The sequence below is a fragment of the Gavia stellata genome, chromosome 3 (assembly GCF_030936135.1).
Source record: "Gavia stellata isolate bGavSte3 chromosome 3, bGavSte3.hap2, whole genome shotgun sequence".
NCBI lineage: Eukaryota > Metazoa > Chordata > Aves > Gaviiformes > Gaviidae > Gavia > Gavia stellata.
The window spans coordinates 93,124,026-93,150,332 of NC_082596.1; the positions used below are offsets into that span (position 1 = coordinate 93,124,026).

The 26,307-nt window shown below is 40.7% G+C and overlaps 1 protein-coding gene across 1 annotated transcript; it reads left to right on the forward strand.

Moving 5' to 3' along the window:
* Positions 1 to 5,223: 5,223 nt before the first annotated feature.
* RIPK1 (receptor interacting serine/threonine kinase 1) lies at positions 5,224 to 24,825 on the forward strand. Its single transcript, XM_059836333.1, has 11 exons — positions 5,224 to 5,426; positions 7,098 to 7,251; positions 7,720 to 7,857; positions 10,225 to 10,453; positions 11,297 to 11,446; positions 12,730 to 12,806; positions 16,025 to 16,115; positions 18,394 to 18,954; positions 20,622 to 20,693; positions 22,891 to 23,043; positions 23,952 to 24,825. The coding sequence occupies exons 1-11, from the start codon at positions 5,275 to 5,277 to the stop codon at positions 24,236 to 24,238; spliced, it is 2,064 nt and encodes a 687-aa protein (XP_059692316.1). The 5' UTR covers positions 5,224 to 5,274; the 3' UTR covers positions 24,239 to 24,825.
* The last annotated feature ends 1,482 nt before the right edge of the window (positions 24,826 to 26,307 follow it).

Below are 26,307 nucleotides of genomic sequence, written 5' to 3' on the forward strand. Positions count from 1 at the left end.
AACTCCTGCCTCCACCCTTCCCAAACCAAAAGCTGCCTCTTGAGCACCAAAACCACAACAAAGAAATGCATTTCCACGATGCATCAAACTCCCAACTGCTGTCAGTCTCGGTAACGTGGCCGGGTTTGCACCATTCATAGTCTGCACCACGGTCACACAGGCCGGGAGGCACTGGGAGCTGACTCCTTCCAGGCTCCGGCGGCTCCGCAGCTAGCAGAGGGAGGCAGTGGTGCTGGCAGGCGCTGGGTACGGGCCGCCCGGCCGCCTCGGGCAGGCACGGTTCCCACCCTTCTTCGCGGCAGAGAGCGTGCGTTGTGTCGCGCAGACCGAGTCACTTTGCAGCCCCGGGAGCAGCAGCGGCTCCGCGGCGCCCTTGGGCGAGCCCGAGCCGCCTGCTCCGCTTCCGAGCAGGCGCGGCGGTGGGCCGGGCCGGGCCCGGCCGGGCCCTCCTCCTCCCGCCGCCGCCGGGCCGGGGTGCTCCGCAGGGGGCGGTGAGGGCGCACCCGCGCGCCGCCGGGCCCTCCCGAGGGAGGCGGCAGGACGGAGGAGAGCGGCCCGCAGCCACGGTAAGGCACCGCGGACCGGGGGGGGGGGGGGGATGTGGAAGACGACCCGGGCTGCCTCGCCGAAACCGAAAGCCCCGCGCCGCCCCCATGTTGCGAAGGTGCCGCCGCTGCGGGGTCCGGCTCCTGGTCCCGGGGGGCTGGCGGGGCCGGGCCGGCGGGATGACGTGCCCCGGGACGCGGTGGCCCGGCAGGGTTGCGGAGCATCCCGGGCCCCGCGATGCCCCGCCTGCCGGCAGCGGCGCTGGGGAGGGTCGCCCGGCCGCGAGAGAACCCCCGGGGCGCCGCGGCGGGGGAGCGGTGCGTGCGAGGAGAGGCGGCCTTGGCGGCAGGAAGCCGCCGGGAGGAGGAGGAGAAGGACGACATGTCAAGTCGGCCAACGAGGAACTAGGCCAGAGAAAACCCGCCTTAGGGCTTCCCGGCCCCGCGTCTCCTGCCGAGGCCACAGCGGGCGGATGCGTTTGGCGCTCCTCACCCGGGGCGCCGCCGCTGCCAGCCGGGTTGCAGGGGCCGAGCTCGGCCTGACTGGGAGGGCCCGGGACCGGCTAGCGCTTTCCTCTGACAGCCACAACAATACGAGGTGCCTCTGCCGAGACAGCCTGTTCTAATTCCCGTGTAAGAATACACATTTTTGTTGATCGCTTCTGTTCTAAACCAGAACCGACTGTGACACAGTTGCACTGGTACAAGCCACTGCACAGACCGCCCCCCGCCCCCCCCCTTCCCACCCTCCCTCTGCTCTGGTCCTACCGAAACTCGCAGTGTGTTTCACCCTCCCTCTGCTCTGGTCCTATGAAAACTCGTGTTTCATGAACACCGTTGCTTCCCTTGTCTTGGCTCCTCCTCGCATTCCCACTGGATCCTTTCTGTAATCTCCTGCTGATCTGACACAGGTATTTTCTTTGCTATTTCCAAAAGAAAAAAAAAAAAAATCATTCCTCAGTGAAAAGATGCAGAAGCTGAAAATCCTCAGCAGAAGGGGAAGGTTTAGACAGAGTGGGTTATGAGAGTTACAGCAATAGAGTTGAGATGCACTGACAGCTTTTGAAACATCTTCCACACATGCAGTATTTTTGTCTTCAGCTGCAGGGACCCTTCCATTTATCTCCTGTTACCCATATCAGTGATACCAGCTTTGGTTCTGTTTGTTATTCCCTTCCGTTCCTGACTGATAATTAACTGGCCACGAGTTTTGGTGCTTGCAAACTTGTTCACTTTCTCCGATTATACCTTGTAACACCTATCAAGAACTTGTGTGCTGTGAGTATCATTAGACCAAGAGGGCTGCAATTACCATGTGACCTTTTTCATGTTACTGTGCTAATGCGCTCAGCAATCCTCAACCCAGCAGGCTACACAAGATCTACATCAGATCCGTAACAAATCATTAGAATAGAGCAAACCGCTTTTGAATGGTGATCAGGCCCGATACAGCCTAATGACCAGGTCATGATTCCTGGGAGTTTATGTGCCCTTTGGGGGTTAGAGGGGAGAACATAACCATGGTGTTAAAAAGAAAAATGCCAGAAACCCACTTACTACACTTTTATCCATCTCCAAAGAAAACCCAAACATATTAGTGGGCAAAAATCCCTCTTTTCTAGCAACCAGTGTTCAAAATTGTCATAATACATGTTGGCACCTATTAAATATGAACCCACCCTAATACAGATGTTCAGAACAGTATATTAAAAAAATTGCTTTATAATCAATCAAGTATACAGATGACGGCTACCTCACAGAACACAAATTAACCCCTAGAAGTATATGTAGCTTCTGTAAGGTTAGGCTAAACCAAACTACAAAATTTTTCTTCTCTTAACCGCAGATACATCATGTATGCACTGGTGTATCATAAGTACTGAGGATACATTTGAATTACCATATATCTCAATAAAAAGCAGTGAGCTTTGAATGAACTTGAGCCTTTGAACTTCCCTCCTTGATTTCTATATTATCTGACATTTCCAGGTAACATCAGCCAATACCTCACGTTAAATAGTACACCGAAATAAGTACTCTTTGCTTAAAAACCTGGCTAGAGATTGCTTTTGTGAGATATCCATCCTACAAAAAACTTTGGGTTTGAAATAAGTCTTAAGATCAAACAGCTTTTACTCAGAGTACCTCACTACTTAATAACAACAACAAAAAACAGTAGTAGCATCCTAATAGTAGACCATGCCCAAGGAGGAGGGTTCCCTCCCATCTTACAAGAAAATTCCCTTTGTTGAATGTTATCCAGTTCATTTCAACAGATATCTTACGATTTCAGAAGTTATTACTTCTTCTGAATTTCCAAGCCTTCTGGTTACGGTGATTACATGCTGCTTGGTAGGAACAGATATTAGCAATGTAAATAGGAATAAGGTCCTATATTGTTGCAGTTTGAGGCAGGGCTGGTTTTCGTCAGGTTATATGGTGTTGAATGGCAGCCCCAAGCTATCAATAGTATTAATGCAACTTTAGAGATTCAGCATTCAAAAATATACATCTAATTTGCATTCACAAGAAGAGCATGTGCAATTCTTGCAAGAATAACTGCTACCTATATGCATAATTACTGTTAGCATGGCAAAATTACCATAGATATGCGACTTTGAACCAGTTATTGAAAGGGAGACCCCAGGTAAAGAAGCAAGATGTTAGTTCATGCCACGTTCAAGTCTCACGACTGAATTCAGGCCTTTGTACCTGTGACACCTACCCTATCTGCGCAATAGTCAGTAGCACCACTCCAAGAAAGCCAGAGAGCCATCACCAGAAATTTCCAAGGAGACAAAAGTTCACCTATGAGAGCAGCAGTGAGGATTCTTTGCACTGCTATGAGTTATTTGTTACTCAGCTATTTGATTAACTGTATAGGAATTTAAAAAAAAACCAAAACAAGAAACAAAACACAACAATCTCCTCTCCCCTAACAATTATTAGGCATAGCAGAGCTTACCTTCTTACTAAAGAAATGCAGCCATATGGTCAGTCCTGTGCTCCTCATGCAGGCTAGCACTCCAGCAAAACAAAATCTGCATCCTTTCAAAATCAGGAAAGCCAAAGAAGAAAACTCCGAAGTGAGCACACTGCTCCAGATGTAGAGAGGATGTTCCCTATCTATGCAAGAACAGCCCATAGAGTATATATGCACTTAGAAGAGGAAGCTCTTGCTTTCTCTTTCCTACAGGCACAATCTTTTTTTTTTTTAAATTAAGTTTATTCTTCCCCATTTTGGCTTGTCAGTATTGAGCTGACCAGACAATTTCCAAATCTGCACATAAACATCTCTCTTCCCTCAGATACCTACTTTCTACAGACACTTTCACTACCTCTTTAGTTCCCAGGCTCCAGAAGGAGACTGTGATAGTTAGGCTACAGGTGATGATCACAGCAACATTAAGCAATCTTTTTAGTTAGAGATTTGATGATATAGGTGCACAGTATTTTACAAGAGTTAGCAGTCACTTGTTGGTCTGAAAAATTTGGAATCCCTTTGTTGCACTATTTAGAGCTCTTAATTACCCAAATGAGCCAATCTACTGTTGCTGCTAATGGCACTTTGAAATGGTGCTTTTCTCCCAGCTCTGTATATCTGTGTCATAGTTACCCAAGAGGAATGGAAACTGAATGCCCTGCTAGTCTCTCGGACTTTGTCTTTTCTGACCAAACTCTTTCCTTACCTGATGTAAGGTGCTTAAGGTAAAAGTTCAGTGAGGAAAAAAACAGAGCTTATGGCTTGCACCTGGGCTAGCAACACAGCTTGCTGGCATGTGCCAAAGGTACCGGCTCTTTAGCCTTCTTTTAAGGTTTTACTTCCCGAGAGACCTGTTAGGCAAGAGAGCACCACCGTTTTATCAAAGGCTTAAAATTATTCTGGCATCCACTGGGGTTTACTTATCTACCCATTCCATGGGCTCCCCCAAGCTCTCTTTTTCTCTTGGTGCACTTAGGAGATACTGCAAACCTTCACAATTTCTTTGTTCCTCTTCTTTTTGGGGCACGGGGGAGAAGTTGCCTTATATCCCTACCACAGTCCTTCCTAGCACTTGTCTCCTGAAATTCAGACAGCTGTGAAAATAACTTTCCCACAGAAGCTGGGTTCTTCATTTCACCCTCCAGAGAAACCTTTTGTTTGTTTGTTTGTTTTAAGCTTCAAGCAAACCCTTTAGAGCTGGATTTGCAAAGATGCCTAAAAGGTAGCTTAGAGTTGTGTAAGTATCTGGGCATCTGACAGGTCCATGTCCAGGCAATTTAGAAAATGAGATACCTGTCAGAATCATTAGGCACTACCTGCCTTCGGGACCCTGGCCCTTGGTTTTTCTGGGTTTCAGCATTTGCACACGTGAGGTGTAGGGACAGTACCAATCTACTGCATATTATATGGATAAAAACTATTTATTAACAGCACTTTGAGATCCTCAGGTGAAGACATGGTTTTACATCGACTTAATGTAACTGTAATGGATTGACAGGATAAATCATTGTGATCTTTAGGTCTGATCCTGTGAGAACCACAGCATCTTTGGTTTCAAACTGAGGCCCTTTGTTCATAAAGGTCACGAGAGTATATGCTTGTGTCCCACTCCTTACATAGGCGCTTATTTAGTGGAACAGCTAAATGCTTGATAATGACACTTCTTTTTCCTCCTTTATACTACAGGTCCAGAAGCACTAGGGTACTTGATTTTGTTTTGATTGCTAAGCCACAAAGACCACAAACATGTCTCTGGAAGACATCCACATGAACACCCAGGATTTGCTTGAAAAAAAACAATTAGATGCTGGAGGATTTGGAACAATTTCTTTATGCTTTCACAAGAAACACGGATATGTAGTATTAAAAAAAGTGTATACAGGACCCCAGCGCACTGAGTAAGTTACAGATCTTAGTTCTGATTTTTATCTTTCAGTTAGTCTAAGGAATCCTCTAAAGTCAATAGAGATAAATCTAAATAATGTGTAATAATTTCAGCTCTTTAGATTCTGGAGATACTGTATGTGGGGAAAATACTCTAAAACAATACTAGCAGCTGTCCTGCAATTTTTTCTTTTTTCCCTCACGAGCCAACTTTTTTTGTTTTAACTCATTGTTCCAGTGAAGTTCCTGTTTTCTGTTGCAAGGGGAGCACTACTGTGAATTGTTAAGAATTGAGGGGACTCTTGCACACTTAAGAAAATGCAGGAACTCAGTGGGCACGTGATACTTTCAAGCTTGCAGATCAATTTTCAATACAATTGTCCAACCATAGGTGTCCACTAGGAACTAAACACACATGAGCTATCAGCAAGACTCCAACCCCACCTGTATAATATCAAGAATGTAACCGTCTCTCCCTTGAGAAAAAGCAGAGTGAGCCAAACCCACTGATTTAATTCAAGGATTGAATTAGCTGTTGATTTCAGTGGATTCAGGTCCCATTGCAGTTCTACTACCTCAGAGCCATAACAATCCTAAAACTCTCCCACGAGTCATCCACTAGAGAGAGACAAAACCCCATGTTCTTCTAGTTTGGTTTATAATAAATTAACTGAGTTTTTATTTTGCCAACGGAAAGCAAATTAAGAGATTCTAGTAGTTTGCAAACTGCACTGACAGTTTGGGATGAACACAGTTAAAATGGACAAGCCTGCCTGGTTTGGTTTTGGGTTTGTGTTTTTACTTTCTCACTACATGGGCCCATAAGTTTGTATTCCTTAAAGTCTTGCACCAAAAGTCTTTAAGCAAATTTACAACTGATCCTAATGCAAAGAAAACAGGCACTTATCTTCTCTAGTACTAGAGGGACACAGAGGGAGAAAGCAGTTTCCTTTAAAGTCACAGGGTAGGAAAGCATTAGCAAACAACATAGTCTCAAGATTTTCTTACATCCTTTTGCCTGATGACTAGGACAGGAGCAATGGCAAAAAGAAGACTGTTTAATATAATGGGTACCATCCTTCTTTAACACCCTTAGTGAGCTCCCACCTGTGTACCTGTGACTATTGATGGGTTGTACTGAGGCCCAGGTAAAGAGTTAGGCATTGAATATATCCCAAACCAGTAATTGTTAGTAAATGTTATCACCATTCAGTATGTTGGTGGATCGCCTGTAATAAATCCATTTGAACCTGAACATGAATAGCAGCCCTTTGGGAGAGAAACCTGTATAGTTTCTTGTACAAGAGGTAGTGGAGTGTGTCTTGATTCTCCTTGTCCAAAGGCTCTTTCAGCCCTGCCCTGATCCCACCCCCAGTTCAGGGATTTGGACATACACAACCAGCAGTGCACCTACAAAAAGAATGCTTATGGACTCTCTGAAGAGCAGCCCTTAAAATCAGGCTGAGCAGACAGTCTCTGTGCAAGGCATTTGAGACTTAGAGAATATAACCTGGCATGAACAAAGCTGTATCAATTCAAAACCAGCTAAAGGTATGGTTCATCTTACAGTAGCTCGAGGGATATTGACATTTCTGGCCATCATTTTCATTATGAATCAACAGCATTTTCATCCCTGTGTTCCTTCTAGCCTGGCACCTAAGTTCAGTGTAATTTCTGTTTTACAGATACAATGCTTCCCTCCTTGAAGAAGGCAGGATTATGCGCAGACTGAAGCATGACCGTGTGGTAAAACTACTAGGTATAATTTTGGAAGACGGAAACTACTCACTTGTGATGGAGTATGTGGACCGGGGGAACATGATGAAAGTGCTACAGAAAGTGAGCAGTGAATCGCTTCATCCCTTGCCACTCCTTAGGGTTGATAAGATGCTTGAAAGTGACAGGATGTTACTGCTATCTCCAAAGAACGGAGTCTTTAGTTTCTCATTCTCCTTTCTGTATTAAAAAGCCAGTGGCAGCCTTGCCTTCTCTAGAGACAGCAGGGGACAGCTATGGCTTTCCTGCATATCACAGAGGAGCAGATCACAGTTATAGGTTCAGAGTTATAGGAGTATTTGTAGAGATATGTGGAGAATTTGCTAAAGAACACTTTTGTAAATATGGAGTGACTCTAGAATTACTTTAATGTGAAAAATTTAGATCCAAGAACGTCCTTGGTTCTTTTTTACCTTGGATTGAGCAGAGGTACTCTTGGGACAGAGAAAGAAACTTTTTTAAAGACTGTTTTTTAGTTGGATGGTTGTAGTAGCATTTTTTAATAGATGACACTTCTGTTCTTTATTTTAGGTCTCACTGCCTTTATCAGTGAAAGGACGTTTTGTGCTGGAGATCACAGAAGGAATGCTTTATCTGCATGAGCAAGGCTTCGTACACAAAGACCTAAAACCAGAAAACGTCCTTGTGGACACAGACTTCCACATTAAGGTACTTGTTAGAATGTAAATGGAGAAAGCTGATGATTTGGGTTGAAGAACCCAGTTCAGCTTTGGTTAGTATTCCTGATTGGTAGATGAACTCCTTTGTAGTCTAGCAAGCTATTGCTAAGAGAGTGTTAGCAGTGGATCACTGAAGTATAGTGGCCTATAAAACCTCTGAGCCTGAGATTTGTATAATCTTCCCCCCACCTGCAGAAAAAAAAAATCACTAAGGGTATTAAAAACCCCAATAATATTGTTGAGAATTAATGAACTACAAATAACAAAACAGCTAGAAAGAAAAAAACCAAACTTTAACATGCAGAGATTGAAACAAAATAATCTTATGATTCATGTCTTTTGTCCTTTATTGCTGTAATTTCTCCTCCTGCCTTTACCTCCTCCTTTTTATTCCTTTCCTTCTTTTGCCTATTATCTTTTCCTCTTTTGTCTCCCTCTTTTTTCCCTTAGTCATCATTTTTAAATGACAGCTAGCAGCTACAAAAAAAGCAGCAGGAAACTACTTCAAAGAATGGTTTATAAGCCTGTTCCAAAGCCATTCTATTAACTTTAGTGGGCTTTTGGATCAAGACACATAGATACAGAGCCTACTGCTGAATGAACCTGAGTAGAATTTGCAGCAGTCCTCTTCAAATGTCCTGCCTCTGGTCAAGGTGAGTTGCTGAAATAATGACCCCATTACAATATGAAACTACAGAATAAATTCCTGTGAAGAGAGCTCTGTCATTTGATATTTCTCACACATATATTAGTGAGAAGTGGTTTGACAAGGTTCATATAGTGGCAAGTCCTAGTGCAGTATGAGCAGCTTGCAGATGAGTTATAAACTGTAATTTTTTTTTGCCAAAAGTAATAAAAAAATAATGATTTGCTTTAAGTGTAAATTGGATGGTATTTTGGGTTTCAGCTTGCTTATATGGACAGGACAAAACTAGGCTATCATCACACTGCATGACAAACTGAACTGGAACCCAGGATCAAATTAAGAATCAGATTAGACTTCCTTAAGCAGCTTGATCAAAAGTATCATTTAAGGCAGCAGTATGATTTATCTGCTTGAGTGTGTCTAACATTCACAATATTTATAAAGGGAAATAGTTGTTCTAGGAAACTGCAAATATAAGATTTATATCATATCTTCCTCTCTCACATTAGACCTCCTCTCACTTGTAGACATGAACTTTGACTCCTACTTCCTCAGCAGGATGTCACTTACTTACATTTTCCTCTTCCTCTGAATACATCACCTCAAAATTTAGCCCAAACCTTCAGAAAATCAAGAGGAGCAATAAGCTAGTTAGAGGCAACAAGAGAGAAAAGAAAAGTGAGTTAGAAGTGAGGCAAGGTGTCACCTCAGTATTATCTGAAGTGATTGGGTTTACACAACTCCGTTTGAACAGCTGCTTGTGGCCAAGAAAGGCAGTCCCATTTTCTTCCATTGTTCCTCTCCCGTTGACCTTCTGTTCCCTTGTGTTAGCACTGATGCTAATCAGACCACCCTGCCCTGATTTAGGAAGCCAAACCACCAGATTACAATTTGCCTTGTTGTCAGCACAACCCTTCTGTTAGGGAGCACTTGATTCAGCAAGCCATTTGAGTGCCTTGCACTAGGTCTTCCTAGTGTTAGATAAGTGTCAGTGCTGGAACAGGAGGAGCAGAGGGAGCGTATAACAGGAGGCTGTGGGAAAAGGAGGGAAGGATTACTTTCTTCACCATCAGCCATTAGTCTAGTTGTAAAACTGCACCCTAAGGTTTCAGTTATGTCACTTTGTCAAGCACACAGTACCCAGGTAGCCCTGCTTTAATTTATTTCATGCTGTCTTTTTCCATGTCTCTTTGCTATACACATCACATCATTTTAGATCTTCTTCCTCCCCTCCTTTCTGTAGGAAGAGCTAAGGAAGTTGAGTTAAATGGAATCTAAATGGAAAGGGCAGTGAGGGAGGAGGGATATCTGCCTATCTCATAGATTACTTCTGGATTTGAATCTTAGCTTCTTCTCATATGGATCTTTTGTCCTGCCACAAGCACTGCAAGCAGATCTTGAATGTGATTGGCAATATGAGCAAAAACAGACTTCTTTTTTCCTTACATTATGCGATTATTCCAAGTAGGGTTAAGTTAATAACAAAGATTCAGCATAATGATTCCCAGTTGGCAGTGATACTCTACTTAGGCAAAAAAAACCCCCATAAAATGGCAAATAGTTTGGTTTTCTTTCTTGTAGTTGCATTTTTTGCAGTGTTTTATTTTTGGATAAGTTATTACCAGCTACTCATTATAAAATTGAGAACTGCATGAAATACTTGTTTATCTCCTCTTCATCACAGCACTAGCTCTGTGTCTCATTTTTCAGATTGCAGATCTGGGTGTTGCCTCCTTTAAGAACTGGAGTCGGCTGACACAAGAAGAGACTGTCCGACAGAAGCAAATCAAGAGCACTTGCCAGAACAATGCTGGGACTCTTTTCTATATGGCCCCAGAGCATTTACGCTGTCTTAATGTAAAACCTGTGGAGAAATCGGATGTTTACAGCTTTGGCATAGTGATCTGGGCAATTTTTGCTAACAAAGAGCCATATGAATGTAAGTTACTTCCAGAAGGAGTCTATCACAGAATTAAGTTACAAATGTTAAGCATTTAAAGTTACAAAATTAAGATTAGTAGATTAAATTGCCTATGCCCAAGAATAGCACCTGTTCAGAACCTCATGAGTAAGACGCATTAGTTGCATCATTCCTGACTTCTAAGCATAGCCAAGAACATCCGAATCGAAATGCAGGCATGAGCCCAATCTATTCACATCTACATGGTGTGGCCATAAGCCTGCACTCAGTGGCAGAAGTTAGACAACCGTGGGCAGGCCAGGATAGAAACTTTGATGTACGCTACTTCCTAAGGTGGGCTAGTTACCTGTGCTTTTTTCTTTTAACAGGAATGGTCACACAGCCAATTGCTCCTTCTCAGCTGTGTGGTGCTAATTTCTCAACATGCAGTAATGTGCTAACGTAGAGCAATAGGAGCAGACTGTGGAATTCCAGAGTAACATGTTTATCATTTTGAACAGATTTTTTGCTAACTAAATGGCTAAACGTTGCCTGTGCGGCAATCTTTGTGTTCGTACCCAGTGCAGAGCATAACTGAGATTCAGGGTCTAGAGAGCTTGACCTGTCACCCTTACACTGGGCATGTCTAACATATAAGAGTAGATCTATTAATCTTAAAATAAATCTCTAATCCATGGAAGTTAGGGCAGTGGATTCAGATTCACTAATGTGAGAGATTTGTAGCTGTAAATTGGATGTCTTTCTTTGAAATCTTCTTTTACACATCCACAAAGACACAGGGAGCTGCCTCACTGTTTCTTTTACCTACAGAAAGGTAGCAAAACCTGTGATCAGGACCTGATAGGAAATTTTATTTTTCAGATGGTATAAATGAAGCCCAGATTTGCTTTGGCATCATGAATGGAAACAGACCAGACATAAAGGAGATCACTGATAAATGTCCAGTGGAAGTTATTGACTTAATGAAACAATGCTGGGAGCAAGAGTCAGAGAAACGGCCAACCTTTACAGGTAAGACATTGCTTTGGGATTCTTTTTGTTACATGTCCATCAATAGTTTGTAATGCAGCAAAACAAACTTGAGTGTTTTCCTCTTAAAACATAAATTTTTTGCTTTGAAAATAGAAATATCCATTCACATGCCCACTAAAGCGTGCTCCCTGTACCCTGACTAAAAATGGGATCTGGTCCAACATTTACAGATTTGAGAAATACTGATGAGTGGATGGAGCTAAGACACTTTATACCTGCTGATAATTTGTCTTCAGCATAGTGTAATCTTCCTGCTGAAATTTACAGAAAAGCTAACATCAAGGGGCAGAGTATATCTTGCGTATGACTGAGAAAATACCTTATCAAAATTCACTTCACAAGCTGTCCCAGTTTAGCCTCCCAGGAACAATGCAACAGCCTTTGACTAGCTAATCATCCTTTTGTATGGTCAGATTCCAAAACACTTGCAGTCAGTAAAAGTCTTGACCGAATGGTCTGGGAAGAAGCCTAAGAGCATTCAGCAAATAAGTCAAAATCCGTTATCTTCTCTTGTTTCTTCTTTCTGCCTCAATATGTAGTGCCAAAAAAAAACCCCTCAACCCAAAAAACACCCCAAACCAACAAGAAGTGGAAAAAAAAAAACCCCAAAATCAAACCCAACCAGCAAAAAAAACCCCTACACATAACAGGAAATGGAGGTTTGGATTTAGACAGGGGCACCAAGAGTTTCATATACAACAGGGATGTACTTAAACAGTCAGAGGAAATTTGTATACCAGGAGGAACCCATCTACTATTTCCATATTTAACCTGCATAATCTGCTAATGGATTGAGTTTATGCTTACACTGGGTCTTAGCTTCTAATTTTCCCATATGCAAAATACTGATATTTACCATGTTAGTAGATTATTTCAGTAATTCCATCTTTAGCAGGGACAGGATAGTTGTTTATCAAAAAGGTGAATGCAATTGAATGTTACTTATTTCTTAAAATATTGCAACCAATCTTTTGGCCAGTCAAGTCAAGGAAAGGTGCTGTCAGCCACAGATCACACAGAGAGCTTTCATCCTAAAAAGCAATACAATGACAAAAAAAAACCCACCTAGAAATCATCCTGTTCTTGTTACTGTATTAAGGCTAAATGAGCCAATGTGAACAGACTCCAAATGGGTGTATAATTTTCCTGTTTCTGACTTCATACAAGTCTTTATTCAATCCTTATCCATCAAAATTGTTAACAGTGTAAATCACTTATTTTCCATTGAAAACCACTTTCACTTAGTTCTTTTCTTTTTGCAGAAATCAGTCAAAGATACAAGCCATTTTACTATCAAAATCTAAGAAACAATATTGAAGATGATCTGGAGAATTTAAAAGTGAGTAACTTTCTAAGCGTTTTAAAGTGTCAGGTCCCCACATCCCCTCTCACTAACCCCAGTTATAGCCAGATTCTGCCACTTTGAAACTGATCTTGCTTGACCAACCTGATTTCCTTCTGTGATAAAATGGCTGGATTTGTGAATGAGGGGAGAGCAGTGCATGTCACTTACATCAACTTTAGGAAGATTTTCAACACTTGTCTCCCATAATATTCTTTTATCCGAGTTAAGATGTTACTGTCTGGATGGGCAGATGAAAACAGGTTGGATGGTGAGTCTCAGAGAGTAGCAGTTAATGGGTCCTACTTCACCTGGAGGCCAGTAACAACTGCAGTAGTGCAGGGGTCTACTATACTGGGACCTTCCCTGGTTTACTCCTTTATCAGTGACCTCAGGGAATTGATGGACATACTCTCATAAGGCATGCAGGTGACACCAAACTTGGAAGACCAGTCAATACAGTCACCAGGGCAAGGCTGCCAGCTGCAGGCTGGAGGAACGGGGTGACAGAAACCTTGTGAAATTCAGAAAGGACAAATGCAACATGCTGCACCTGGAGTAACCCCTGACTTCACTGCCAACTGGGGACCACCTGGCCTGGGAGCAGCGCTGCTGAGAAGGACCTCAGGGTGGTGGTGAGCAGCCATCTGGGCACCAGCCACAGCCTGCCTGGCAGCCAGGAAGGCCAGCAGCATCTCCAGGCTGTACCAACAGTGTCACAGGCAGCAGATGGAGCAGATCTGCTCAGCACTTGTTAGTCCTGCCATATGAGATGGGGCTGAGGGACCAGGGCTATTTCAGACCAAACATGTGATGGCTTGGGGGGACATAAATAGCAGCCTGCCCCTACCTATGGGGATTTTGAGAAGATAGAGCCAAGCTCTTCACAGCAGTGCATGGTAGGAGGACAAGAGACAGCAGACAAACTGAAACAAGAGAGATTCAATCTGGATGTAAGAGAAAAAACTTCCCCATGAAGACAGCCAAGCAGTGGAGCAAGTTACCCAAGGAGGTTGTCCAGTCACCATCATTGGAGGTTTTCAACACCCAACTGCACAAAGCTCTGAGCTACCAACTCTGATCCCATAAGTGACACTGTTTTGAGCAGGAGGTGGGCCTGAGGTCCCCCAAGGTCTGTTCCCACCTGAGTGACACTCTGATTCCATGATAATACTTTGCAAAAGCTCCTCATATATCCATTGTCTTACTCACAAAATAAAGATGTTATTTCTAGAGATTCAAAAGTGGGAGAATCTGATTTAGATTAAGTGTAAAAAAAACTTTGTAAATTCTTGGTAATTTTTGTCCTGCATTCAGACACTGTCTAATGAGTCCCAGCCTGCTTGAGACCAGTAAGCTATACTGCAATAGTAACAACATGGAAAATTTCAAATCAGATGTTTCTCCTGAGTGTCCAAGTTGGTTTCTCTTACTTTTCTGGCTGTAGGTTTATAAATTATGATAAAAAGAATGATTTCCTGACTGAAAATAAGAGAAAGATAACTTCTTGAACAATTAGGCTGATTATGGAACCTTTTTACCACAGGTTTTATCAATTTGCTCACTTCAGTAGTACTGACAGCTATCAGTGAGAACTCCTGGCTTTAGGGATTTAATCCTTGCAGTGAAGCGAGGCTCAGAAGACTACATACCCAGTTATTTTAACTAAGAAAAGAAAAACCAACTTCCTTTGTGAAACCATTCATTTACAGTTTTCTTTAAAGTGCTTCCTTCTGTCACCAAGTCTACAATTGTGGAAATGAAAGTTTCTGGTTTAGAAAACATGTGATGTTTATGAAGCATCAGTGACTATTCAAAAAAGCAATAGAGTTTTGCAAAATGAAACTGATGAAGCAAATTTCCTGGACTGATTTGACCAAACTAACTCACGTTGTGAAGTATATATGTCTAATTCATGATAGCGGCTCCAAATCGGGCTCATGGCCAATTATACTAGTTGCATTAGCTGTCTGCAAATATATCTCTCAAATCATAGGGACCGAAGGACTATTTAGGAAGTAGGCCATGAGTCTATTACTTTCTCAGGAAGGAAAGCATCCATTCTGATCAGGGCACAGAATATGAACAGAGCATCCAAGGCAAGTCAATGTGATGAACTACTGGTACAGCTTCAGTAGCAACATGAGTTAGAGGGTTTGGGCATAGCCCTCCTCCTCCCCCTCCCCGCCCCCCCAGCAACTGTGGAAGCAGATTCCACAGCCTCCTAACTAAAAGAACCACAGAATCACAGAATGGTTGAGGTTGGAAGGGACCTCTGGAGGTCATCTGGTGCAACCCCCCTGCTCAAAGCAGTTCAGTTACTCAAGTAAAATCTAAGGACCTAAGGTTGTAACGCACTTTAAAATGTCATCTTTTGCTTTCGGAAGGAAGTAGATTTTTTTGGGAAGAGATAGTACTTCCTGATTTTTAATCCATGAAAGTACTTCTTGGGTTTAATTAAAAAAAAACCCTACTTTTAGAAATTATTTTATGAGTAAGAAGCACTGGGGGGGAATTGAGAAATAATTTTTCCAGGTAAAAATTTTTTTGATTTCCAGTGAAGTCTGAATAATGGGAACATCAAAAGAATAGAACAGGAATGGATTTTGCCTTCACTCTAGTGAAATGAGGGTAAGGGTTTACAGAAGGGAAGTTGTACTGCATCTTTCTGAAGATTTGCTCTGAACTTCTTGTTCCCAATACTCTTCATAAAAGTCAATGTGGCCATACCTGAATGTCAATCTTCTTCCTCACCTCTTCCCTGTTGATGAATGTACTTACTAAATATAGATCCACAAAACAGGATGCACGTTTGCTACCTTTACCTCAGCAGCATTCTCTCACTAAGACTGCTTGCAGAAAGTCTAGCTATTAAGTAAAAAACAGACAATCCAAAACCACTCTGTCTGGATTAAGCTCATACTCATGTAGTCAAGGGTACCGTTTGGCCAACTCGGAGTATTATATACTGTAGTTGCATTGCAGTCCTTCCTCCCTTCATTGAAGAAAAGGTTTTGCTCATCTGTAGCAAAGCAATAGGTATTTTCTGTCAGGCTGTGCTCTCTGTAAGAGTATGAGATCTCTTGCCACAGATTCCGTGAATCTGTTCATCGAGGTCACTTTACTGTGAAGCTGTACTGTTTCCTATTCTACAGCTACTCCCTTTGGTTAAGCTTTTGCCTATAACTTGATCATCTGTTCTTTCTTACGTGCAGAAAATGTGGCCTGAGTCAAATGAACTGCTGAATAGGATGCAGTCGCTTCAAATAGATGCTGTAGCAGAAGATACCAGTAATGGTCAAGTAGGTAAGTCACTTACTAGCACATCATTATTCTGTGTATTCTGCCAAAGATAAAGTTGTGTACATGTAGAAAGTAAGTAATCTTACCATTAAAGGTTACAAAGAGACTCAATTATTCAGTGCTTCAGAAAGAATTGTAATCACTGAAAAGATTAAATTTGCTCCCAGAAGTCATACTTACTGTTTTGAATTTTCCACAATCTACAGTTTGAACTCATTTCATTTTACACTCTTCTGCTTTCCTCTCACATGCCAAAAATTTTGTTTAGCATTAGACTTTTCAGTGGTCACTTTGATAATTACTTTTCATACTTGATCTTTCTTCCTGTCCTTTTAGTAATGCCAGTTGCTTGGTCCATAGGCTTTAATTTCATGAAGCCTTTCTTTTTTTCCCACTCCAGCCTTTCTTATGAATGCTCTGAATACGACCAGAGCGCATAATTATAATGTATTCCTTTGTTTATGATCTTGCTCTCTATGGAATCTGAGGAGCACTAATAGATGAATTTTCTCTTCTTTCTCTCTTATTTTCTACAAAATCTTGGATGAGTTGCATGTTTCATGGTTTTATAGAGCTGTCTCACTGATATGTGATGATATAGTTACAGTTTTGTAGTAATGTATCTGGAATTCTTTTACCAAAGTTTCTTAATGGCAAAGGATATAGGATTATATTTGCAACACTGATTTACAAGCAACAATATCAAATTCCATAGAAATAAAATCCTGCTAAGTTTGCTCACACCATTTGAAAGACATTAAGTGAATAATGTTAAATTGTAACACGCAACTAATAAATCTTCCCCAAAGCTAGGTTTGCCATAAGTGTTCTTCACTAGAACTGATAGGCTTAGTAGGGCAGCCCCACTGCTATGTTTTTAAAATTAGTATAATTACATTTCCCTAGCAGAAATAATCACATATGACTGCAGCAGATTACAGATGCTCTTGTGTTCTAAATACAAAAGGCTTTACTGTGAATCTACACTGCAGAAAGATACTATCTTGACAGCATGTCAGTCAAAGTCAGTCTTTTTTCTCTCCAGTCAATGAGCATTGCTCAGACAGCGCTAGTGAAAGATATCCCATAGGATCTGTTCATACATCTCAAGCTTGCCCTGGAGAATGGACACCATATAGTTTATGCTAATACTGAATTGCTAATATCTGTCACTTTTGATGAGGTTGTTTCTGTATTAGCTTATTCCTCCCACTCCCTCTCTAGCAGTGGTGACAAAAGAAGCAGGGCGAGTCAGACTGAAGGGGTACTAATAATATACAGCCATCAAAAGTAACTAGTTTTAGTCCTGCCTAATATGGACTGAATTTATGTAATTTGGGAAAAAAAACCCAACAGTTAACTGGCATTATCTGAGCTAAATAGAAGCACATTCATACACTTTTTTCCAATTTTACAGTGGTCTGTAAGAGTTCCTTGCTTTAGGTAATGTATAATGTTTTCTAGACAACTGTGAAGCTTTCAGGACTTTTTAAGAAAGCATCTGTAGTCCTACCCTTAAAAACACAAGAACAAGTAGTAACAAGCAGATTTTTACATTCTTGTTTACTCTTGGAATGCTGCAGCGTGATCCAGATCATAACTCAATCTAATCTAGTTCAAGACTGAAGTAGAGCTTCCTTTGATAATGAGAATTAGTTTGAAAGATGTAGATGACACAGACTATTTTATCTGGTAGGCATTACTTGTAAAAATGTATTCTTTGGGACTAGTGAAGAATAAACTGGACAATAAGGATTCATCACAAAATACTCAGGCGGGATGTTTTACATAATCATTTACAAACATGTCTTTAATGACAAATTATTTGTGCTGTATGAAGTAATGCCTATTACAGTGGTGTTATTTTCCATCCTGTTACACTCCAATTTTGCACTGGTTAAACTCCAGTTAATGGCCAGTGGAGACACACTATTAAATCAGACCCTACAAATGCCTCCAGGAACTGTTTGTTTCAGTGGTTGAGAACTTGATGTCAATATAAGCTAAGTATGCAGTGAATTCTGACACCACTTGACTAAGTGAGATTTTGACACTGATAGCTTGAACAAGCCTGTACTTCTTAAGTAAAAATCTGTATTATTTTTCAGTAAAGGCATTCTATAAAATAAAACGCAGCTTATGCTGGAAGTAATGTTTTATTTTCACCTTTCATATATTACCGTAATATTAAAAGGTAGATTAATAGATTCTGGTGACATAGCAACAAGTTACATACTTGCATTTGGATGTATTTCAAATATTTACTTTTCCTCCCTTTCAGATCAGCCTAATTCTCTACACAGCTCTCAAGGTCCCATGACCACTCAGGTTAACGAAGCCCTGTTTGCTGCCTCCCCTGGCAACCAGCCTGTTGAGAGCTGTGAGACCTCATTTATATCTGCTGATAATCTAGAAAGAAAACTTCAGCGTGAATACAACTACCATGTATTCGGGAGCTGGATGGATAAAGCAGTTCCACCTGTAGTATACACCCCTGAAATGAGAGAGGAAGAAAGGAGACGAAGAGTTTCTTACGATCCGTTTGCAAAGTCATCTTCTGTTCCTCAGAGTGAACTGTATCCAAGAGCTGAAAAAACAGGATCAAACACTAATCCGTATTTCTGGCTACAGCCAGCTGCAACACCACCGAAACAGGGAAATATCGATATTTTTTACGGGTCAAACCCTAACAGTCTTCTAACAGGAAACACAGAGAGTCTCTATGGATTGTGTCCAGCCAATACCTTTAGCCTAAGTAAACCTCCAGTGCCTGAATCTGGCCCAAACCTGTTGTCACAGACCAATGTAAACTGGTATCCAAAGAATGCAGACACCGATACAGGTGAGATTCTTCCTCCCCCAACACCTATGTTTCTGAAGACACACTTGTTCTCTAAAAATGAAGTGGCTAAGAGTGTTTATCACTTATTGCTAACAGTTGATCTGTGATATAGCAAAGGTGAATTCATTTCATGACATTCTCTTTGTTTACTTGAAGTTAATTCAGGTCACTAAAACACTCTAGCTTTGAATTCATTATGCTGCTTTCACTAATTTTAGGCTGTTAACTTCAAGTGAACCAAGCATCAGACGCAATGCTTAACTCTTCAGCTACCAGCCAAGTAATAGCAGTATCTGCTGTCTGCTACAGCAGCTACCAAAACCAAGAGCTGCTACCAATCATTCTAGGAAAGCAAAGGAAAACTTCTGACTCTCAGAAATGTAACGTTCATACCATAGGTTCTGCTTGTGCAGAAACAACATTTGTAGCATTTCAGAAAATAGATAGGTATTTTTAGCTTGATTTGCAGCAAGGTGAGAGACTCCAGATCTCAGGGAACCAATAAGGAGCTAAGGTTCATAACTGGTTTCTCCAGAGAGCTCTGCCTGGTGCTGATGGGGAGCTTCTGTCAGTATTTGCTAGTAAGCTGTGGAGTAGAAAGGTATGAAGACAAGGAAGAGAACACTGAGGATTGGCAAAAAGTATAAATAAATGGTAACTAGAGGCCTTAAGATGTAACTTCTAGGAACTAGAGGTAGCATGAGATACGTTAGCCTGCTCCTACGAAATATTGGATATTTTTAGCGTGACATTCTTTTCCAGATCGTCTCACAAGAAAATCAAGTATGCTTAGCTGTTTACAGGCAGAATGCCACAAAGGTGTTACTCTGTTAAGTTATTTATGTAGTAGCTATGATTAGTTGTTTATGCGAGTTTCTTTACTGAAATGAATCTGAGAGCTGTCATGTCAGAAGGCAGGTATTAGTACTGTTGACATCACTAATAAAGTGATATCTCCTGTTTGAAAGAAAAAAGAAAACAGTTATTATAGGGAGGCTGCCTGCAATAGCGTGGCAGATACCAGACTGAGATGCAGAAGAGCTGCATAGCAGCTGTTTCATTGGCTTGTCGGGTGACCATAACCCAGTCACTCTTACTGCTCCATCACGAGTTGCAGAGCTCATCTGTGGGCATCCAAATTGATTACTGCCCTGGGCAGCAAGTTACATCTCTGCCAGATGTTCCTGCCACCCGCAAAAGATGCAGTGGTGTCCTGTGCCTTTGCTAGAGCTGGTCACAAGCAGCCTGCTAATACAAACCACAGTCAGTCTCAGCAGTAAGAGCACACTTGGGAGTCTAAAATTTTCCAATTTGAACACCTGATAAGAAGCAGCTCAGTCCATAATTGTGGTGCGTTGTGATCCCACACTGCCATCTACTAGCCAGGTATTCATACACCCACGTGGAAGCTCATTGCTCTCTCACTGGGATCCAAGGATGGTTAAGGCTATTAGTCACTGAGCAAAACCACAATAAGGTCATTGCTTTAGCTAGAGTTATTAAAGGAGATACAATCCTGTTAATTAAAAAGCTTCTCATCTCTTTGTATTCAAGAGCACAAACAACGTACTCATGCTGTTAGAAATATGGCAGTCATTTTTAAGTACATTGGCTTTTTTATTTACATAATGCTTTTGGCATTTTTTTTGTTTTCCCTCTTTGTTTAGGTAACAAGGATTCCACTTCTTTCACAAGGGGAACTTTTACATACTATCCTACTGCACCCAGAGTAAGCACAGGTAAGTGCTGTGGCCTTTACCTGTCCTGGTAACCAACATGCTGTGCATTGCATCCTGACCAGTAAAGGAAAAAACTTCGGGATCTTGAAATAATTTATGTTATACTTAATACTTCTAACCGTAGCTGAGGTTATCAGTACCAGTATGTAAAACTAATTCCTGCCTCTAGCAGGACCTGTACATGCCATTAAATGTGTATTTGATGGATCAAGGACAACATCTTCTTGTATGTAGAAGAGCTTTTAAAAACACGAAGTTTTTGTAAGATCTCCTGTACACCTAAACCAGTCACTTTCTTAGATTAAACATCAAATTGCTGTGACTCTACCCAGCTCCTAAACCACACATGCATTTAGGACACCTGTCCTTTCCTTGCACTGGATTTTTAATACAAACCTCTAGCTCTAGGGTTCGTGCTGATCAGCCATCCTCAGGGCACAGGTCTCTACAGTTCAACTGTCTTAAACCCCTGAAATTCTGTCCTGTCCTTCAGGAGTTGTTAATATATGCTCCTTTCAAGTTGTGTTGCTTGGGACACTCTCAACTCTTTAATTAACCCTTTCAAGGCTTGTCCAGTTTATAAGTGGTTTGCACTTACAAAGAAAACTTGAAACAGCAGGTTTCTGTCTTCTTGACTATACGCCCCTTAGAGTCTTTAGATGATGACCCAAATGTGGCAAGCAAGCAAAGTGTAGAGGCTCGGGAAAGGAGATTTATAAGCACAGTAACTTTTACTGTTAATACTGACAAAGCATTTATACATGTTTTCATATCTTGTGCTAGATTCATTTTGTTACCAGATAAGAAAATAGCAAACATAAGAGATTTCTTTGGTTTTTAGCTAAAAATATGAACGTATTTCCTGGGTCCTTCACCTCAAAAAAAAAGGAAAGGATAGAGGAATCGTAATTTTGAGACATGATAAAATGCATTCCTTTTGTGCAACTTCTAGAAACTAATCATGCATACATGTAAGTATTTCTGACTAGCAGTTTCAGTTTAACAAATATTAACTGCATTTAGTCAGATTTTCATACGTGACCATAGATTTCCACACTTCACATTGCAATGGAGTGTGTAACAAGGATGTTTGTGCATTTAACCGTCATTTTGGGTGATGAAATACAGAGCTTGGTCTATAATTTTAAATATCTGTACTTCAATTTTAGACCCGGGTTGTGATATTCACCATTTAAACTAGAGTTAGAACATTTAATGGATGATTATCCAAACATAGTTCAGAAAACATTGTCAAGAGAATAGAAAACTGACGTCACCTACCATGACTGGAATAGTTACTTAGTTTCATGTTGTGTGGGAATCGGACAACTGTAAGCAAAAGATGCCAAATTAAGTGTTTAACTAATCACATACAGTAAGCCACAGATGCAAGCTCCCAGAGATGCACACAATTTAGCTGTGCAATCGGCGCATATACATGTTGACTTTTATTGCTGAGGATTCAGGGTTTTTTGGTAAGGTATCTCAAAAAACATTCTAGTCTTGCCTTAGAAAGAAAAGTACAGAACAGGAAAAAGTAAAAATTAAAAAAAAAAATGTCGTTGAAACAAACACTGAGCAAGTAGTGCACTGTGAAAATAGATGCAACTGAAAAACATACTCCTAGATAGCAGGGATGAAATACATTGTGAAACAGAGAGATGCCATTAAGACAGCATAGTATAACAAGGAGCATAGAAACCTTATGAGCAACTAGAAATGATTTTCTGTAGTGTCACAGAACTTTGAAGTCATAACTGTAAACCTGAACTTACATCTGTGAAAAGTAAAGCTGAGAGGCAGAAGTAAGGCTTTAAGATATAAACGAAAAGCACTTTCAAGTAGACTTCCTGAAGCTGTTAGCCAACAAAAAGCAAGGCTGCTACTACGTATTCCTAAAGCGCAGGGAACATTTACAGTCTAGTAACTACCAGCACGTAAGGCTTGGTTATGGCACTTTGTCATAGACTAGAATAGGATGGGCTTTCAATGAAGTACATTTATGTCACACTGCATAATGAAAATATGCTCACAGTTGCCAGTAAATGGCCATTTCTACATTAAATGCAATAAAACTATTTAATTACTTCCCTGATTAGCAGAACCTTCTTCCTCCTTACCTCTTTCTTATGTTACTCCTTGACATTTTGAACCACATGCAGTTGTTTATAAAATTGTATTAAATTCCCTTGTACAGAAGATTCAGTCAAGTACAACATAAGTAACAGTTCTGGAATCCAAATTGGATCCTACAATCACATGAAGATTGAAGAGCACAATCAACACATCGACACTTCTCCTGTTGCTACAGAAGCGACTTATAGGCATTATGAAACAATGGGTATATTTGGTAAGAGAAGTATCTCCCTAGTTTTGATGTATTCTCCCCATATATTTATCTGGTACAGCTTTCTCCCTCTGATACTTCAGAAATAATTGTTTGGGTCCTTTTCTACTACATACTTAAGAGTCTATAAAATAAGTAAGGGTTTGTGCTAATACTGTTCTGCAATACCATGTACCTTATTTGTCCTGTAGTTTCATGACCTCTTAAGAGACACCAGATGCAAGTATAGATGTATATGCATCAAGAACAAGAGGAATAACAGCACTCAAATTGGTAGAAGCAAGGTTAGGATTGGTGGTCCTCACCTGAGTTAGATTTTAAATCATAGAATATCCTGAGTTGGAAGGGACCCAAGAAGATCAAGTCCAGGACCTGACACCACACCGGGAAACCTGAAAGCTAAACCGTATATCTAAGAGCATTGTCCAAACACGCCTTGAACACTGACAGGCTTGGGGCCACGACCACTTCATTTTGGTAGAAATTGGAAGATTTTGACATTTATTTTCATTGGTCAATACTGAATTAAACTATCCCTGCGTATTCCTAAGTAAACAAATTAATGGTGTCCCAGAATATAAAACATATCATACGGACATCAGTCAGCTGTATAAGAACTCTAGGAAGGAGCTTTGCAATTTTGCAAGTTTAAGTGACAAACTGTGATAGCCTCAGATCAAAAAGCAAGTCCAGCAACTGACCTCTGAATACATGTGTTCTGACTGGGAGTTTCTTTCCTGGCATCGTTGGGTAATACTGCCTCCACAAAACCCACTTCTGATGATTGTATAACTAAAATTCTGTCGCCAGATATTACCAATAATTAGGTGGGCAAGGACAGGTGAGATAGTGAAAGGAGCGGCAGAAATGTTGAACGATGCCATTTTCTTACACTCTCTTTCTTTTTGCAGACAATACTACTGTCCTAACTGAGAAACATCTGAATCTAGTGAGAGAAAAGTTGGCTAAACAGTGGAAGCACTGTGCTCGTAAACTGGGCTTCTGTGATCCGGAGATTGATGAAATTGATCATGACTATGAACGAGATGGACTAAAAGAAAAAGTTTACCAAATGCTGCTTAAGTGGGTAATGAGGGAAGGCTCCAAAGGCGCTACAGTTGGAAAACTTGCCAAAGCCCTCTTTGGCTGCCGGAGACTTGATCTCCTTACTAGTTTGATGCAAATCAATGAGGAATAAGTTGACTGAGAGCGGGGAGGAAATGAGGGTATTTTTTCCTGAAGACCTTCCAATAACAAGTAATAATTCTGAACAGACTTTCTGGAGCTCTCCTTTTTGCACAGACTTTTTGGAACACATTTTTTCTGCCAAGCAGTTTTTAGTGAATACCTCCAGTAAATCAAAAACTTTATGTCAAGATAATTGGTCTTCCAGAAGATAAAAGAAAATAAGCATCTTCCTTCTGAAGAAAATGATTGTCCGAAGATAATAACAACCAAATGCAATAGTAATATCAATTCAAGAAGAACATGTCATACAAAATTTCTAGGTTCTATCTTGAAACACATTGGTATGCTTGTTCAGTTCTGAACAAAAGTGTGTCATTTCAGCAAAGCTAACATATCAACAATAACATGTGAAAGACTCACTCGTTGAAAAACTTGGACAGAAAACAAAATCAGCTCTTAAATTTTGCCAGAAGTGCCAATACTTACAAGAGTACTATCCCAGATTTTTCTAAGTCAATGTGATATTATTTTTAAAATCTTTTTATAATGTTTATTAAATACAGATTGTCTGGAATTATGCAGAAGAGCAGTGTGAATAAAAGCAAAAGTGATTTTTGGCTTTAAAAGTATATAATTGATAAAGTACTCTTCTTTCGCAGGTTAATATTGCAGTAGATTTTTACATTACTTGGTAGAAAATATTTTGCGTGATAAGTTTCTCATCTGCTTTATAAAATAGTAAAAAAAGAAATTCAATCATTATGCAATCCAAAGTAAAAACTTGGGAATATGAGAGCTTTGGGAAGGGGAAAGTGCCTTATTACCTCATGACAGAAGACCCACTCTCCTACTCTGGGGGCTCAGAGTGTTACTAGTTTCTGAATCTCTTAGGCTGCATTTATACTAGTAAATTAATCTATTGTTAACGTATGCTAAACCCCATACTTTCCTTTTCATTGAGGCTAGCTTGAGGTGTATCAGTATATGCCACAGAAATACTTACATTTTTAATTCCTCAGAATGTATTGCATTGCCTTACTGTTTTGACTTAGCAACATGCTAAATTATCTATAAACTCTTGAGTATAATAGACAGATAAAAGATATTATTCTTTAGTATAATGAGCACACACTTTCCAGAAATAATAATTTACTCTTCTTGAAGCAGATAGAGAAATATATGGGGCGGGGGGGAGTCTTCTCCTCTGTGTCAGTCCACAGAGAGTTACAACCACCAGCTATTAGGTTACTTCATGAAAGAGATTCCCGAACAGATCTGCAAAGTCCATTTATGTTCCAGTAAGGTTGGTTTCACTGCATTGCTACATCAATTCCCTATCCCACATTTGCTTTTAGGTCTCACATACCTACAGTCTTTACACAACATGCTATTTTTCTTTCATAAGATCCATGTCTTACTTGGTACACAGAATGAATTGTGATCATTTAATGGGCATACACTAAATGCTTCATTTTCTCTTTATTAAATAAAACCAGCCTGGACCTTATGTTCTGAAACAATAACAAAGATACAGAGCACAAACATGAATCATCTCAGAACAAGACCTAGGCATAGGGCAGTCCTAGATCTTTAAAGTGGGATGTGGGAGATGGTCATTTTAGCTTTGATGCTGTCAAGTCCAATTCTAGACTAGTGCTCATAGTTCAGGTGACATTGCAGGTAGTATAGAAAACAACCACAAAAGTGAAAGCTAGAGACAATCTTTTTCAGAACAACACTTACAGAACTCAGTCACAGAGAGGAAGATTCAGCTTCCTGGGCAGAAAATATGAAGTACTACAAGCTCGTAAGCATATTGTGGAAAACCGCATAATAAGACCCAATGCCTGGAAGCTGCAGCTGGGCATGCCAAAATTAGAATACATATTTAATATTAAGTATGATTAACTGCTGGAATAAGCTACCTAGGGAGTCTGTGGCTCCTCTTGATATCTTTTAATTAAGACTGGTCTTGTTTCTTAACATGGATGTAGTCAAACACAAAGCTATAGGTCTCAATACAAGGTTAACTAGGTGAAATGTAAAAGATAATGGCATACAAGAGGTCCAAAGAAGAGA